This window comes from Peromyscus leucopus, chromosome 5 (genome assembly GCF_004664715.2).
Source record: "Peromyscus leucopus breed LL Stock chromosome 5, UCI_PerLeu_2.1, whole genome shotgun sequence".
NCBI lineage: Eukaryota > Metazoa > Chordata > Mammalia > Rodentia > Cricetidae > Peromyscus > Peromyscus leucopus.
The window spans coordinates 75,963,172-75,976,367 of record NC_051067.1 but is presented as its reverse complement, the minus strand read 5'-3'; the positions used below and the strand labels follow the sequence as shown (position 1 = coordinate 75,976,367).

At 53.0% G+C, this 13,196-nt stretch overlaps 1 protein-coding gene across 4 annotated transcripts; it reads right to left on the bottom strand.

The window, feature by feature from the left end:
- Positions 1–781: 781 nt before the first annotated feature.
- On the bottom strand, positions 782–13,196 carry Hook2 (hook microtubule tethering protein 2). Of its 4 annotated transcripts, none has more exons than XM_028862238.2 (22): positions 13,033–13,196; positions 12,509–12,594; positions 12,366–12,438; positions 10,211–10,261; positions 9,998–10,130; positions 9,814–9,881; positions 9,428–9,490; positions 8,759–8,839; positions 8,506–8,666; positions 8,278–8,418; positions 7,308–7,509; positions 5,892–6,002; positions 5,713–5,800; positions 5,410–5,479; positions 4,726–4,863; positions 4,562–4,649; positions 4,344–4,378; positions 2,634–2,716; positions 2,453–2,556; positions 1,425–1,535; positions 1,285–1,356; positions 782–1,195 (listed from the first exon to the last, which is right to left on the bottom strand). In XM_028862238.2, the coding sequence occupies exons 1-22, from the start codon at positions 13,075–13,077 to the stop codon at positions 1,046–1,048; spliced, it is 2,154 nt and encodes a 717-aa protein (XP_028718071.1). In that variant the 5' UTR covers positions 13,078–13,196; the 3' UTR covers positions 782–1,045. The 4 variants fall into 4 exon arrangements, with proteins under 4 accessions (XP_028718071.1, XP_037061947.1, XP_028718072.1 ...); XM_037206052.1 differs by having other exon boundaries at positions 2,462–2,556; XM_028862239.2 differs by lacking the exons at positions 4,344–4,378; positions 4,562–4,649.

Sequence of the window (13,196 nt, the reverse complement as noted above, 5' to 3'; positions counted from 1 at the left end):
CATTTACTACCATGCCTGGCTAGAAACTCACTGTTTTGACTAGGCTGACTGGCCAGTGAGCTCTCAAGCTTGACCTGTCCCCCAACCCCTCAAAGTGGGGATACAGGCACATGCAGCCACCGTCAGGTGTTTTTGTGATTGGTGGAAACCTAACTCAGCTCATGCTCTATTAGACACAGCAGTCTCTCCAGCTTCTTAAAACAAATGATAACAACAAAAACACCACAGGATTCACATCTGTCACTGTGTGTTACTGGTCACTCATACTTTAGTAAGAATGAAAAGCAGGAGCTGGCAGTGGTGGTGCAAGCCTTTAATCCCAGCACTCAGGAGGCAGAAGCAGGCGGATCTCTGTGAGTTCAAGGCCAACCTGGTCTACAGAAGGAGTTCCAGGGTTACACAGAAAAACCCTGTCTCAAAAACAAAACAAACAAAAACCCCACAAGAATGCAAGACAAGGACTGGAGAGATGGCTCAGTGATTAAGAGCACTGGCTCCTCTTCCAGGGACCAGGGTTCAACTCCCACATCATGGCTCACAACCATCTGTAACTCTAGTTTCAGGGGAACTGATGCCCTCTTTTGGCCTCTGTGGGCACCAGGTACACACATAGTTCAAAAACATATACAAGGGCAAAACATTCATACGTGTAAAGAAAAAAAAAGTTAAAAAGAAAAAAAAAGAGAAAGAGAAAAAAAGAATCCAAGATAAGGCTTTCTTAAAAGCAATGGCCTGTGACTCTAGCTGACATTTTATTCCTCACAATGATGTCCAGAGTCCATTCATGACAGATTTAAAGTCTTTATTCTTTTCAAATATAAAATCAGGCTCTTCCCAGGTAGTACATGAGGCCCAGGAGAAGAATCAAGGAGAAGAATCACATTGTTAAAAAGAATAGGCCTACACCTGCTAGCTGCCTCTCCCCATCTTTCCCATTTAAGGAAGCAAGGGGCAGAGGCCATAGCCTCAGTCAGGGTCAAGGCCCCAAGCTGGGTACCACCACGTGAGGTGGAGGACTCCAGCAGGCAGCGGAAGTTGAGGTCTGTCAGTGCTTGTCAGTGGGACGAAGGCTCAGAGAAGCCAGGCGTCCCAGGGGTCCTCGGCGTGCATTGGTGGCCAGTCTTTGCTGCGCCAGGAAGGACTGGGCGTGGGCAGGACCCTGCTCGTCCCCAGCCCGTTGCTCCAAGGCCATGCCCTAGAGAGGCGGTATGATTGACACGGAGTAAGTGAGCCTACCTAAGCCATGTGAGCCAGACGCACCAGCCATGGAGGCAGCCCACTCACCATGCTGTACCAGGCACTGATGAGCAGCTTTTCCTCCTGCTCCCGCTGACTCCGACTCTTCTCATAGTCCATCTGCCAGGGAAGCAAGAGTCAGGGGCTTGGGTGTGCTGAGGGGCCCATGGAGGGATGAGACTACCCACCTCCAGGTGCCGGATTCTCATATTTCGCTCCCAGAGCTGTGTCCTCAGGGTGTGGAGTTCCTGGGACACCCCAGGGGGTGCCTGCTGCTTGGGTTCCAGGGTCTGAATGACCTAGGGATTAGAAGGAAAAAAAAATCACGAGAGAGTGAGCATGATTAGAATGACAGTGACTTTCTGCAGGCCTGGGGACTGGTTGAATTTAAGGTCTCCCACATGCCAGGCAACACAGCTATATCACTAGCACTATTTTGTTTTGTTGTTTAAGACAGGGTCTCATGGGTTGGGGATTTAGCTCAGTGGTAGAGCGCTTGCCTAGCAAGTGCAAGACCCTGGGTTCAATCCTCAGCTCAAAAAAAAAAAAAAAAAAAAAAAAGACAGGGTCTCATTCAGATCAGGATTCAAACTTAAGATCCTCTTTCCTCTGAGTCATGCTTGGATCTTTTTCTTTCCATCTATCTATCATCTATCTGAGACAAGGTCTCTGTATGCAGTCTGGCTGACCTTGAACTCATGGAGATTTACCTGCCTCTGCCTCCCTAGTGCTGGAATTAAAGGAGTATATATCACCATGCCTGGCTCTTTATTGTCCATTCTGCCTAACCCTGCAGAATAGTTGGGAACACAGACAGACTTGAACTACTCAGGCCCCTTGCTTTGGCTTTAGCCTTGTGCCTGCTAAGCAAGTACAGTCAGTGAGCCACATACCCAGCCCCCAGCTAGTAGATTAAAGGCAAGTACTCCATCACTTAGCCACATCTCCAGAACCTCATTGGTAGATCTAAGACAGAAGTTCTACCACTGAGCTATGCCCCAAAGCTTCTCTGCAGACCCCTTGACAGACGGAGTGCAAGGGACAGACAGCCCTTGGCATTGGCACCATGCAAAGCCTGTGATACATCATGGTGTGGTGTGAAGGGTGTGAATGCTAAGGGCAGGGGTGTACAACTGGCAGGAGATGTGAACTGATGGGAAGCACAGGAAGTAGGACCTGAGGCAGGAGGGGCCCGGGGGACACCGAGCATCCCTACCGAGCGTGCCTTATCCACATAGCGGCGGTAGCGTTCCTCCATGGCCTGCAAGTCTGCATCCTTCTTCTGCAGGCTGTCCTGCAGCTCCTCAATCCGACGCGCCGCTGCAGAACAAGGTCTCTGAGTTGCACGCTGCGCTCTGGGCTCCCTCTAGCCCTGGCTACTGCTGAACCCCACTTACTACTGCTGTCGGTGGGAGGCTCCAACTCCTCGATGTATTCGCGCTTCCTCTGCAGCTCCAGATCGGCCTCATGCAGCTTCTGCCTGTGAGCATGGAAGAAGTGGATGACCTTGGACTGGCATCCCTGCCTGTCTGTCGGTCCTTCCATCCATCCATCCATCTGTGGTACTGGGGATATGACCCAGGGCCTTGTCCATGCTACACAAGTGCTCTACCATTGGGCCACACCCCAGCATCTCACTGAACTCTAGGCTGAATCTCTATAGCAGACACACATTCCAGTCCACTGGCTTCTCTTTTCTCCTAGTGGTGTCCCAGTAAGTCAGAAGCTTCATTATGGCCACTAAGACCTCCTTGCTCTATCTAATTATCTCCCCACCCCATGGTCCCCAAGTTGGTCTGGTCCGGTCCTCGTCATCCATCCCTTCTTCCCTCGCCATTCTCTGCTACTTTCAATACCTCAGTTTCATTCTCCACCCAGCAGCCAGGGTTGGTATTTTGTTTGGGGCCTTTTTTTTTTTTTAAGGATTTATTATTTGTGTGTGTCTGTATGGATCTGAGTGTATACCACATGTGTCTGTGCCTGGGGAGGGAAAAGAGGGCATTGGGCTCCCCTGGAGCTGGATTTACAGGTGATTGTGAGCCACCTGACATGAGGACTGAGATTCAAACTTAGTGCCTCTGGAAGACCAGCAAGTGACCTTAACTACTGAGCTATCTCTCAAGCCCCAGGGCTGTCTCTATTTTTTACTTCTTGTGGTAAAAGAATAGAACCCCAAAGCCTTGTGGATACAAGGCCAGTACTCTACCACTAAGTCAGAGATGTGGTTGCTTGGCCGGGGGTTTGCCCTGTGTCGAGTGGGCAGTCCATGTCTGCCTTGACCATCTGCCCCTCCCTTACCTTGAGATAGTCTCACATAACCCAGTATGGCCTTGAACTCCTGCCCTCCTCCGTCTCTCCTGAGTGCTGGAATCACAGGCCCATACCACATCTCCTACTTTTTCTAAAAGAGATTCTGAGCCAGGCATAATGGCACATGCTATGAACACACAGAAGGGAGGTTGAAGCAGGGGGATTACAAGGCCTCAGCCAGTCTGGGCTACAGAGAAAACTTGTTTCATAATAAAACAAAGGGCCGGGCAGTGGTGGCGCACGCCTTTAATCCCAGCACTTGGGAGGCAGAGGCAGGCGGATCTCTGTGAGTTCGAGGCCAACCTGGGCTACCAAGTGAGTTCCAGGAAGGCGCAAAGCTACACAGAGAAACCCTGTCTCGAAAAACCAAAACCAAAAAACAAAAAAAAACAAAGGAAGGGGTTAAGACCACTCGCTGTTCCTGTAGAGGACCCAAATATGGTTCCCAGCACCCACATGGTGGCTCACAACTGTCCTTTAACTCAAGTTCCAGGGGTGGGAGACCCTCTTCTGGACACCATGGGCATATGAGGTATACAGACAAATCACTCACACACATAAAACAAATACATAAAAGCAAACAGAAGATCACACTTGAGAGTTTACACCTGCAGCCTCAGCGCTTGGGAGGCAGAGGGCCAGGAGCGCAGGAATTCAAGGCCAGCTTCAGTTATATGACATCCTGTCTCAAAATAAAGGCTCAACTTGACCTAGCTGACTGGCTCTGCTCCCCCACACTTCTCCACACCTTCGCCCCGAGGGTTCCCACCCCAGGAGTGACGGCTCTCTGCACTTACAGATGATCCTCCAGCTTCCTCTTCAGCAGGGTGGGCTGGGGGAGAGAAGCAGGCAGGGAGTGAGGGGTGGGGGACAGGTCTGAAAACGAGGGGGTGCCTCCCTGGACCGTGGTACTCACAGTGGCCTTCATCGGGCATCGGGCAGCAGGGGTTTGGGGAGAAAGGAAGATTACTGGGGGGCACTACGAGGGCCAGGCAGGGAGGAGGTGGGCACTCACGTCCTCTGCCTTGGCCCCCTGCTCCTGCAAGGCTTTCTGTAGATCTTCCACCTGGGCCCTCAGCTCAGACAGCTGCTGCTGGTTCAGCCTGGTGGGAAGGGTGCTCAGTACTCGCGCTTGGTCCTGCCTGTAGCTCTCCTTTCCAAACAAACTGGGGCTCTTACCGGTGCTGCGTCTCCAGCCCATGGCGTGCACGGTTGGCCTCCTCCAGGTGGCGCTGCAGCTCCTCCTGTCTCTCCCGGTCCGCGGCCTCCTGCTGGCACAGTCGCTTGTTCTCCAGCTGAAGCCGCAGGAGCGTCTCCCTGAGAACAGGTGAAACTCTGGGTCGAACGTTGCCTTGGAAAGAGCCCAGCCAGCCTTCGGGCAGGAGTACTGAAGACCCGGCTCCAGGCGCTCAGGCTCTGGGGGCTGACGTGGGCTGGCGGATGGAGGACTAGGGAGGGAAATCAAAGTGGGCGGGGCTCCAAAGAGGTGCGCGGGTGGGGGTGGGAGGATTAGAACACTTGCATCCAGCTGCGGAAACAGTGAGAGCCAGGGTGGGGGTTACCAGAGCAGGGTAAAAGGAACTGGACCTAGTAGGGGTTCCAGGGATACCAGGGCAGGAACCTGGGTCTCAGATCAAAGGAAGCAGAGCTAAGATGTAGGAATTTTGCATCTGAAGCGAAGCTACGTGGATTGGACTTAATTCGTGCACTGAAAAGCCTTTGAAATAGAAGAGCCAGAGCAGAAGCAGGAACACGAAGCCTAAACCAGGCAACCAAGAGGAATGGTAGGCTTGCACTCTGAGAGTGGGGCTGAGGAAGAGCCGAGCCTGGATGGGTCCAGAGCCTTAAGAGGTCCCTGTATACCTGAGCTCTGCAGGTAGGATCTCTGCGGCTAAGTTTTCAAGGCCAGAAGGGGTAGGATCCAGCGAGAGGTCTGAAGAAAACAAGAAATCTTCAGGTTTCTGTGCACCCACAGTCTCTATCCCTGGGTTCTCTTTTCTCTCTCTCTTTTTTTTTCCCCTCGGAGCTGAGGACCGAACCCAGGGCCTTGCGCTTGCTAGCTAAATCTGAGCTAAATCCCCAACCCTCCGGGGTTCTCTTTTCAAGGGTCATCTTTGGGGGCTAAAGTACAGCCCCAGACCACCCCAACCCAGATCTGAAACTCACCAGCCTGAGTCAATCCCCTCGGCTGCAGCTGGGCACAGCGGAGCTCCTCATTGGCCTCCCTCAGGGAGTCCCTCTCAGCCAATAACCGCTACAGGGACAGGATGCAAGATGCCCGTTGGACCTCCTGGGAGATGGGCTATCCCAGGACACACAGGCAGAGCCTGGGCGGAGGGCCTCACCTCCTTCTCCTTTGTCACCAAGTCACACTTTTCCTCTAGGTTCCGGCATTCAAACAACCATTTCTCGGCCTTCATGGCCTCTTCGTGCCACTGGCTCTGCAACTCCTGCACCTGCAGGAGAGGAGTGGGCCTGAGACTGGCAGGTGAAAGCCACCAAGCCTGAGCCTGAGCTCCACCCCTGGGACCCACAGGGCAGAAAGACAACACCAGCTTCTGCAAGCTGTGTTCTGAACCCCGGTTGCACACTCACACACATACACAAACTCACACACAAAATAAACAAAATGTAACTTAAGAAAAGAAGGGAAGTTAGAGGCTGGAGAGATGGCTTAAGGGATAAGAGCACTGGGTTCTCTCTTCCAGAGGATAGGGGTTCGATTCCCAGCACCCATGTGGTGGCTCACAACTGTCTGTAACTCTGGTCCAAGGGGATCTGATGCCTTCTTCTGGCCTCCATGAGCACCAGGCACACATGCAGAGGAAACAGTCATACACATAAACTGTTTGGTTTTTTTGTGGGGTTTTTTTATTTGTTTTTGTTTTTTTGGCTTTTCTCTGTGTAGCTTTGCGCCTTTCCTGGAACTCCCTCTGTAGTCCAGGCTGGCCTCAAACTCACAGAGATCCACCTGCCTCTGCCTCCAGTGTGCTGGGATTAAAGGCGTGCACCACCACCACCCATGTGTTTGTTTTTTCAAGACAGGGTTTTTCTGTGTTGCAGCCCTGGCTGTCCTGGAACTCGCTCTATAGACCAGGCTGGCCTCAAACTCAGAGATCCACCTGCCTCTGCCTCCTAAGTGCTAGGATTAAAGGTGTGCTCCACCACCAACTGGATCTTAATTATTTATTTATAAATTTATAAGTAAATTTATGTGGCCAGGTAGTGGTGGCACATGCCTTCAATCCCAGTACTTGGGAGGCAGAGGCAGGTAGGGGGCAGCGAGTGAGCCCCAGACAACCTCATCCCCCTGACCTGACAGAGATGCACAGCTGCCCTGTACATCACCCGGCCATCAGGATACCCGCCCGTCCCCACACTTGGATAACTGTCTCGGTTTTGGAAACAAACAAAACAAAACAAAACCCGCGAGCCTGTTCTACAGAGTGAGTTCCAGGAAAGCCAGGGCTGTTACACAGAGAAACCAGGGGGGAAGGGGAGGCGTGAGGACAGCAGAGAGAGGAGGAGGGGCAGAAGACCCCGTGGGGCCAGAAAAGGGGTGGAGCCAGAAGGGACGAGGTGGTAACAAGAAGTTGGAAGGCAGGGTGCTCAAGAGAAGCAGAGGGGCTTACAAACCCAGCCAGGGGAGGGGCGCGCCTAGAGGGCATGCATGGCCCAGTAATACAAGAGGGACAGAGCTGTGCTGGGAGCGGACTAGAGTGCCGGGTCCAGCCGTTATGGGGTGGCGCTCCCTGCCTTACCTGCCTGCGCTGGGTCTCGAGCTGGGCACGCAGGGATCCCGCACGGCGCAGCTCCTCTTCCAGCTGCCGCGTGCGTTCCGCGTGGCCCGCGTTGCGCTCCTCCAGCTGCCGCACCTGCCGTCTGAGCTCCCGCAGCTCACCCAGGCGGCGTCGGCAGCTCTGCAAAGTGGCCTCCAGCTGCCTTGCGCGTTCGGAGGACTGCCTGAGAAAGGCATGGGGAGTGGAAATTTCAGAGGTCGGCTGGGATGTTGGGCAGGGAAGGGTTTCAGCCTGAGGGATTCGGGGTCAAGATGAAGGTGTCAGCCAGGTCTGTAGTTCTGGTAGGGGTCATTAGGGTAACAGGTTATAAAGGAAAGGTTCTCTGAAGTGGAAATGCACAGACATCGAAGAACTATGAGATAACAGAGTGAGTGATAAGGACACTTTGGGGTCGTGGGGAGCTCCCAGGAGTCTTCAGAAGCGAGGTGGGATGGTTCACCGGGTGTGTTAGCATTCTGAGAATATATAGGGTTATAGGAGAGGTCTTTGAAGATACAGAAGGCACAGGTTCACAGGGTGCTGTGATGATACAGTCTTAGAGGACATCCTGGAACCCAGGGGCATGATGGGATCCAAATGGTGCAGTGGGGTCTGCAAAATATTAATGGAGGGGCTGTATTTGTGCTGTCGGGTGATGGCTAATGACACTGTAAAACCAAGGGGGCTCCATGGATCCAGGAAGTCTCTCTGTAGCGGGCCTTAGTGTAGCAGGAAGCACCACCTCCTTTGAGCCATATGGCCAGAAGTCATGGGTGGAGCAAATACCACTACATCTTAGCGGTGCTGTGTGGTTCAGGATGGCATGGGGGAGCCTAGGAGGTATGGTGTGCCAGTGCACTTAGAATTTGGGACTTGGAGGTGCCACAGCACTGGAGAGCACCCTGTGCCAACGCTGCAGGTGTGTGGTGGGCATTCGGGACCTGCTGCCTACCGAAGCTCGTCCATCTCGTCCTTCAGCGCTTGTGCCTCCTGGGATAGGCTGCTCAGGGCTTGGTTCCGCTGCTGCAGCTCAGTGACCTCCCGCTCCAGCTCCATGCAGCGCAGCCGCTCATCTTCGCGGCTGCTCTCCAGCCTGGGGTGTCAGGGGAAAGACACAGGAGAAGGATGATGCCCTTTGGCCCCAGTGCCCCGCCCCGCCCCCCACCCCAGCTGACCATACCTGAAGTTCTCCTCTTGCAGCTGTTCCAGCTGTGACTGCAGGAGCAACAGCTTCTTAGCAGTGAGGCCTGGTGCACTCTCCACCTCCGAGCGGCCCACCCGCTCCCGTAGGGCAGCATTCTCTTGTGCCAGATTCTGCTTCTCCTCCGAAAGGAGCACAAGCTGTGGGCGGGGAAGACAGGTGAACTGGAGCATGAACCAGGTTTTATGTAGGTAGGTTATGCACGTGGCCCTGTTCCCTCCGCCTCACCCACCTGCCGTTCCAGATCCAGGTAGTGTTGCTGAAGTTCATCACCCTCCTCCACCTCCTCACTCAGGAAATAGTATCTTCGGGACTGAGGAGATGGACAAGAGGTGGGAGATAAGGACTTGGGGCTCCAGAAGGGAGGAAGTGGAAAAGCTGTGATTTCCAGGGGCCCTGGGGAGGGGTCAAGGAACCCTAAGATCTAAGAGTGGGCTGGAGTCCTAGGAGGATGGAAGAACGGTAATTTTCTAACCCCTGAGATGGGGCAAGGCAAGAAGCTAAGACCGGAGAAACAGAGATGGTCGTTTAAGTTTAAGAATAACAAGCCCTTGCCGGCGGTGGTGGCGCACGCCTTTAATCCCAGCACTCAAGAGGCAGAGGCAGGTGGATCTCTGTGAGTTTGAGGCCAGCCTGGGCTACCAAGTGAGCTCCAGGAAAAACACAAAGCTACGCAGAGAAACCCTGTCTCGAAAAACCAAAAAAAAAAAAAAAAAAAAGAATAACAAGCCCTTTATCAGATGCTCTCCTGTGATCCCAGCTACAAGGAGGCTGAGCCAGGAAGATCTAAAGTTCACCCTTGTTGCCTGGACTACATAAGGACAAGCCTTTCCACCTTAGCAGCCAGAGAATCAGAGGCAGGGGCAGGGTCACGACCTTTAGCAAGTTTTTCTATCTTTACCTGTGTATCAAAGTTCCCATAAGTCTCCGGCGACAGGGAATCAGGAGTGTCTTTTGTCATGAGCTGCGGAAGGGGGCATTGTGATGAGCTAGGCTCTCTGATACAACTTCAAGGCTTCTGAGGATCAGCCAAGGAACCTCTCTCCTGCCCCTCCCCAAGGCTAGTTTAGCCTGATAAGTCCTGCCCAGAGGCTCCCTCCAATGCAGAAAAAGGCCAACACTTCTGAGGCTACAGGGTTCTGACTTACAGCCAACATACAGAGATGTGGAACTTCTGAGTTCTAGGCAGAGGACAGACCTTACCAGGCAGGGCAGGGGCTGTGCCCAGTTGCCCAATGTCCCCTCCCCTGACACTTCTGGATTGCCCCAAGGGATGCTCTCACCTACCTCCTGGATGGCTTCCATCACTACATGTTGAACAGATTCCTCCAGTGTCATAATTCTCTGGATATATTCTGGGGATGAAGGTGGAGGCGAGAGGCTGAGACCAGACATGGGTCGTCGAGGAAGCACAGGTCCCCAGGTGTCCTCTGGGAACTCTCCGGCTTCCCCCCTCTAGCCCGCCTCATACCCTGTTTTTTCTCACAACTGATAGCACAGCCCAGTACCAACTGAAGCAGTTTGCCGAGCTCTGCAGGATCTGAGAGTTCACCAATAAGGCTGACATCTGGAAGGTGCTGTTCGGATACAGGATGCCCCAGGACCTGAGAACAGAGAGGAGACGTCAGGACACATTGACTGGACTGACTCCCAACCCAGCCCCAAGCCCCTTTGCAGTACTCACATCCTTTGAGTATTCCATCAAGCTCTGTAAGATCTTCTCCAGTTTCCTGACCTGGTGAGGCCAAGGAGTTATCTACAAATGGAGGTCTAGAGCAGTGCCCCCAAATCTGTCCTCACTCCCCCCCCCTTCAATTTCCTTTCCCTGCTTATCCCCTGGTTGTTTGGTCCTGTTCTAAATATCCTTCTCCTCTAGGGCTGACCTGCATGCCTGTCCTCAGTGTTTACCTCGCCATCTTTATTCACAAGTCCCAGAATCCAGTGGTTTCTCACTACCTGGCACTACTAATGTCATATCTCACTTGGATGCCTGTACCCATTGCTTCTCATCTCCCACCTTTGGGGGGGTTGTTCTGGTGATCAAACCTAGGGCCTTAGGTATTGTAGACATGGGCTTCCCATGAGGCCACTCCCCTACCCTCATAGCATATCCTAAGCAGGGCTCCCCCACTGAGCCATGCTTCCTGCCCCTCACTGCTGGACTCCAGGCGAGCTGCTGCCCACAGAACTGCATTCCCAGCCCTTCATCTCCTGTTCTTGTTGCTTGCACCCCATTCCTCCCCAAGAAACTAGGGGGAGCTTCTAAATGGCTGAGCCAGGTTGTGTCTTTCCATAGTACTTAAAAATAGAACAGAAAGGCATGGTGGCCTCTGCCTTTAATCCCAGCACTTGGGAAGCAGAGGCAAGGCAGATTTCTGAATCTGAGGCCAACCTGGTCTACAGAACAAGTTCCGGACAACCAGGGCTACACAGAGAAACCCTGTCACAAAAAGCCAGAAAGAGAGAATGCATTCTGCCTCCCTGGCTTGCTAGGCCCTTGGTGATCTCCGTCCTCCGGGTCTTGATCCATTCCTTTCTTCTGATCCTTCACTCCTCAGCTCATTCCCACTTGAGGATCTGCAATCACTGCTTCCCAGGCATGGAAAACCATTTCTCCAGGTCTCATGTGGAGATAAGCCCATCTCAAGAAAGCACCTACTCACTTCCTATAGCCTTTCTTTGTTTGTTTTTGTTTTTGGAGTTTCCCTCTGTGTATCTCTGGCTGTCCTGGAATTTACTCTGTAGACCAGGCTGGACTCCAACTCAGAATCCCCCTGCCTCTGCCTCCTGAATGCTGGGATCAAAGGCTTGTGCTGCAACACCCCACTGTTATTGTTTTTTAAGATTTATTTTATTTTTTGTTTATTTGTTTTTGGTTTTTCGAGACAGGGTTTCTCCATGTAGTTTTGGTGCCTGTCCTGGATCTCACTTTGTAGACCAGGCTGGCCTTGAACTCTGCCTCCCGAGTGCTGAGTGCTGGGATTAAAGGCATGTGCTACTACCACCCGGCTTATTTTTTAAATTAGTGTGTGTGTGTGTGTGTGTGTGTGTGTGTGTGTGTGTGTGTGTGTATGCCTGCAGAGGCCAGAAGTGTCAGATCTCCTGGGGTTAGAGTTACAGGTGGTTCAGAACTGCCTAGTATCTGTGCTGGGAATTGAACTCAGGTCCTCTAGAAGAGCAGTATTCATAACCACTAAGCCATCCTCCACCCAGGTTTTTGTTGTTTGTTTGTTTGTTTGTTTTTTTCTTTTTTTTGAAACAGCATCTCTTGTGGCTCAGAATGACTTCTGGTTTGCTATGCATCCACCAAGGTTGACCTTGAGTTCTTGATCCTCTTGCCTCCTAAGTCCCGGGATCCCATGTATGCCACCTGGCCTGGCTACCACTCCCACTATAACCCCCTGATACTAGCGAGGGAACCCAGGACCTTGTGTAGGGTGAGAAAATTCTCTATTGCTGAGCTACATTCCTAGCCCTGTTTTAAAAGTTTTGAGTCAGGATCTTATTACATTGCCCAGGCTGATGGAGAATTTGCCATCCTCCATATTCACCATACCAAAATAGCTGGGATTACAGGCATTTGCCACCATACCTCTTGGAAAGTTAACATTTGTTTGTGTATATGCTTTTTGCCCACATCACAAGAATGATGGGAAGTTTTTATCTTACTGTGGGTGCTCAATATAAAGAACAAAAATAGCTTGCTGATCACCAGACATCTGGCCCTTTTCCTGGCAGGTCTGCCTGTCCATTATGCAGGACATGTGTCTAGCTGTCCCTTTACGATCACCTCATAAGTCCATCCTCTAGTTATTCCTAGTCATGAGTCCACCTGTCACCTTCGATCTCCAGCTGGGACTTGGGTCCTCTGTGATGCCCTGGAGCCATGCGTCGTTGAACCAGGAGGGGTCTCTAGGGGCGGAAAGGTGGGATGAGCTGGCTGGGGAGCCCTTGGGGATCCTCCCATTCAGACCCAACTCACATCTGATTCAGCACATGGGCTATGGCGAGTCCGCTGCTCAGGTCCTGGGGGCTGGCACAGGGAGGTGGAACTTGGAACGTCTGCAACTAAAGGGGGCCGGAAGGGGTAACAGGAAAATTCAAGATCTGGAACATTTCTTTTGGAGACTTCGCCCCAGCAGCTCCGCTACATCAACTCTGCGGGGGCGTGGCTTCTACACACCTGGGCAGGAGGGGGCGTGGCCCCATTTCACCTGGCCGGACAAACCCTGCCATGCCAGTCCAAGTCAGGGCGTTACCAGAGTCACCTGGTCCCCACTGCTAGCTAACACGTGACCAGGCCTGTGCCCCAGAAGGGCGGGGCCTCACCTGTTCTTGCCTCTCAGGCCTGCCCACGTGACAGGGGCAGGTGGTCAGGTCAGAGTCCAACGGCCCGGCAAGCCTACGACCTATGCCTCCTTCCAGCACCCGGACAGAGGAGAGAAGACCACGACAGGGCAAGAAGAGAGGGCACACACCTGACCCAGCCCCGCCCCCCAGACCTACCCAGGTGAGCAGAGACCCGCATAGCTCGGCCTTGTCCACACTCATGGCTCCGGATCGAATTCGATCCGGGCCAAGGAGCCCCGGCGCGCAGCAGCAGCCTCCGGGTCCGCCACCAGCGAGCGCCCGAAGCCCAGACCTCCCGCTCGGCCTAGAGCGCCGCCCCG

Coding starts and splice junctions, on each gene's coding strand:
- Hook2 (XM_028862238.2), bottom strand. CDS start 13,077: ATGAGTGTGGACAAGGCCGAGCTATGCGGGTCTCTGCTCACCTGG. Junction 7,510..8,277: donor GACGAGATGGACGAGCTTCG/GTAGGCAGCAGG, acceptor TGCCTTTCTCAG/GCAGTCCTCCGAACGCGCAA. Junction 4,379..4,561: donor AGGGGGCCAAGGCAGAGGAC/GTGAGTGCCCAC, acceptor TCTCTCCCCCAG/CCCACCCTGCTGAAGAGGAA.